Genomic DNA, 2,047 nt, shown 5'->3' with positions numbered 1-2,047 from the left:
CCAATTTCCCATTTCCCACATAAGAACAGAAAGGATTTTCCACATACGGGCAGTGATGACCATCCTCTGGGACCGCTTGGCATATGCAGGAAGAGTTTCAACATTGAACCCTGAAATACAAAAGAGGAAATAAAACTCACACCAAAGTGTTCATCCTGTCAAAAATCCCTTCTCTTACACTTCTTCACAATTTTTCCAAGGACTCCAAATTACATGAGAAAGAAAATCACACACTCTGTATATATTCATACTGCATCTGCAGCAGCAATATCTGAGCACCTGCATGGGGCCCAGAACAGTGGGCATCACACAAACATCAGATATATGAGGGACAGATTTTCCTTCCAGCTCAGCACACCCAAATCTTCTACAATTCAGGCAGCTGGAATGAGTGGGACCAGGCAAAATACTCACCCATTTCTACTAGAGTAACCACGATATCGGAGAGCGTAGGCTGCGTTCTGGCTGTATGTTCACAGTAGGACTTTGCACTCCTTCCAATTTCAGAAATATCTGGGGGGTAAAAAAAAAACACCACCACATATTTGATTCAGACAGTGATCAGACAAAGGTATCAACCCAACCTTGGCTTCAGAGATTCAATTTTTTAGCAAATTTGGCAAGGAATGAAAAATAGCTCCCAGAATCCAGTGTCTCACAGCCTGTGTATTTAAAATTAAAGCATGTGCAAAGTATGGAGATGCTAAAGAGCAAAGAGTCAGATGTTTTCCACAAATGCAAAAGGCAAATCTGCATCACAGGCATGAAAAAATATAAAACCTAATCAACTCTTGATTTCAGAAAAATATGTCACCTGAGATCCTGTCACGCAGAAGAGCAGGAACAGAGCTGCCAAAAGCAGGAACTTCTACAGCCTTAACCAACCAATGTCTGGAACTTTGTTATTTCTGTTGATTTTGTCAGCATCTCAATATGTGGAGCTTATATCAGGACACTTAATGAGTATCTAATGAGTACTCATTGAGTAAGACAAGTAAGTACTTCTGAGTTTGGACAAGTATCTCACGCTCACAGAAGTCTGTGACTCCAGGGTCGTGCTCTAGGCACCAGTCCAGCCTTCTGCATTTGCCAACATCATTAACACAAGATAATAAAAATGGGGAAAAAAACAATAAAAGGTGAAGACCAATCTAAAAACAGAGAAATAAGAATCTTCAGGGGACCAGTGTGACTTCACTGGACACTCACAAAGCTGGATACTCACAGCTCTGTAACATCTCCGTCAGCGTCTCCACTGCAGCCTTCTCTGCGCTCTCGAAGCCGGCTTCGGTGAGCAAGGAGCTGACCACCACCTGCAGGGTCCTCCTCCGAGCCAGGTAGTAGTTATCCGCTGGCGTGGTTGCGTGCTTACTGCCTGACCTCTGTGGACACAGACCCCCCATCCATCCCCAATGGAGAGCTCAGAGAAATGAAGCCACCTCCATGCCATGGGCACAGACCCCAGGGGACACTGCCCTGGGATGGGCTCTGTGACACTGGAGGGCTGAAGGCAGAGCTGCCTGTACTCAAAGGACAAGGGCCAGCCCTGCCTGTCCCCACTGCACACATACATACACATGTACCTACGCATACACACACATACATACACATAGAGGAGAGCCATGAAGATGATCAGAGGGCTGGAGCACCTCTCTGATGAAGAAAGGTTGAGGGAGCTGGGCTTGTTGAGCCTGGAGAAGAGAAGGCTCTGGGGAGAGACCCCATTGTGGCCTCCCAGTGCCTGAAGGGAGCTTAGAAACAGGAGGGTGACTTTTGACATGGGCAGAGAGTGATGGGACAAGGGGAAATGGTTTTAAACTGAGAGGGGAGATTTAGGTTGGATATTAGGAGGAAATTTTTCACCCAGAGGGTGGTGAGACAGTGTCCCAGGTTGGCCAGAGAAGCTGTGGCTGCTCCTCCCTGGAAGTGTTCCAGGCCAGGTTGGATGAGGCTTTGAGCAACCTGGTCTAGTGGAAGGTGTCCCTGCTGCTGGCAGGGGGGTTGGAACTGGGTGAGCTTTAATGTCCCTTCCAACCCAAACCATTCT

The 2,047-nt window shown here is 47.0% G+C and overlaps 1 protein-coding gene across 1 annotated transcript in view; it reads right to left on the bottom strand.

Moving 5' to 3' along the window:
• The window catches only part of TAF8 (TATA-box binding protein associated factor 8), a 4,241-nt gene extending 2,849 nt beyond the window's left edge, over positions 1-1,392 (bottom strand). The window contains exons 1-3 of the mRNA XM_010173476.1: positions 1,226-1,392; positions 415-513; positions 48-110 (exon numbers count right to left, since the gene is read on the bottom strand). Coding sequence (XP_010171778.1) covers positions 48-110; positions 415-513; positions 1,226-1,238 — 175 coding nt within the window. The 5' untranslated portion in view covers positions 1,239-1,392. The remainder of the gene's footprint in view (positions 1-47; positions 111-414; positions 514-1,225) is intronic.
• Between the last annotated feature and the right edge of the window lie 655 nt (positions 1,393-2,047).

The sequence above is a fragment of the Antrostomus carolinensis genome, unplaced genomic scaffold (assembly GCF_000700745.2).
Source record: "Antrostomus carolinensis isolate BGI_N321 unplaced genomic scaffold, ASM70074v2 scaffold11348, whole genome shotgun sequence".
NCBI classification, from domain to species: Eukaryota; Metazoa; Chordata; class Aves; order Caprimulgiformes; family Caprimulgidae; genus Antrostomus; species Antrostomus carolinensis.
Note: the sequence above shows the minus strand (reverse complement) of the source record. Positions and strands in the feature narration are given on the sequence as shown.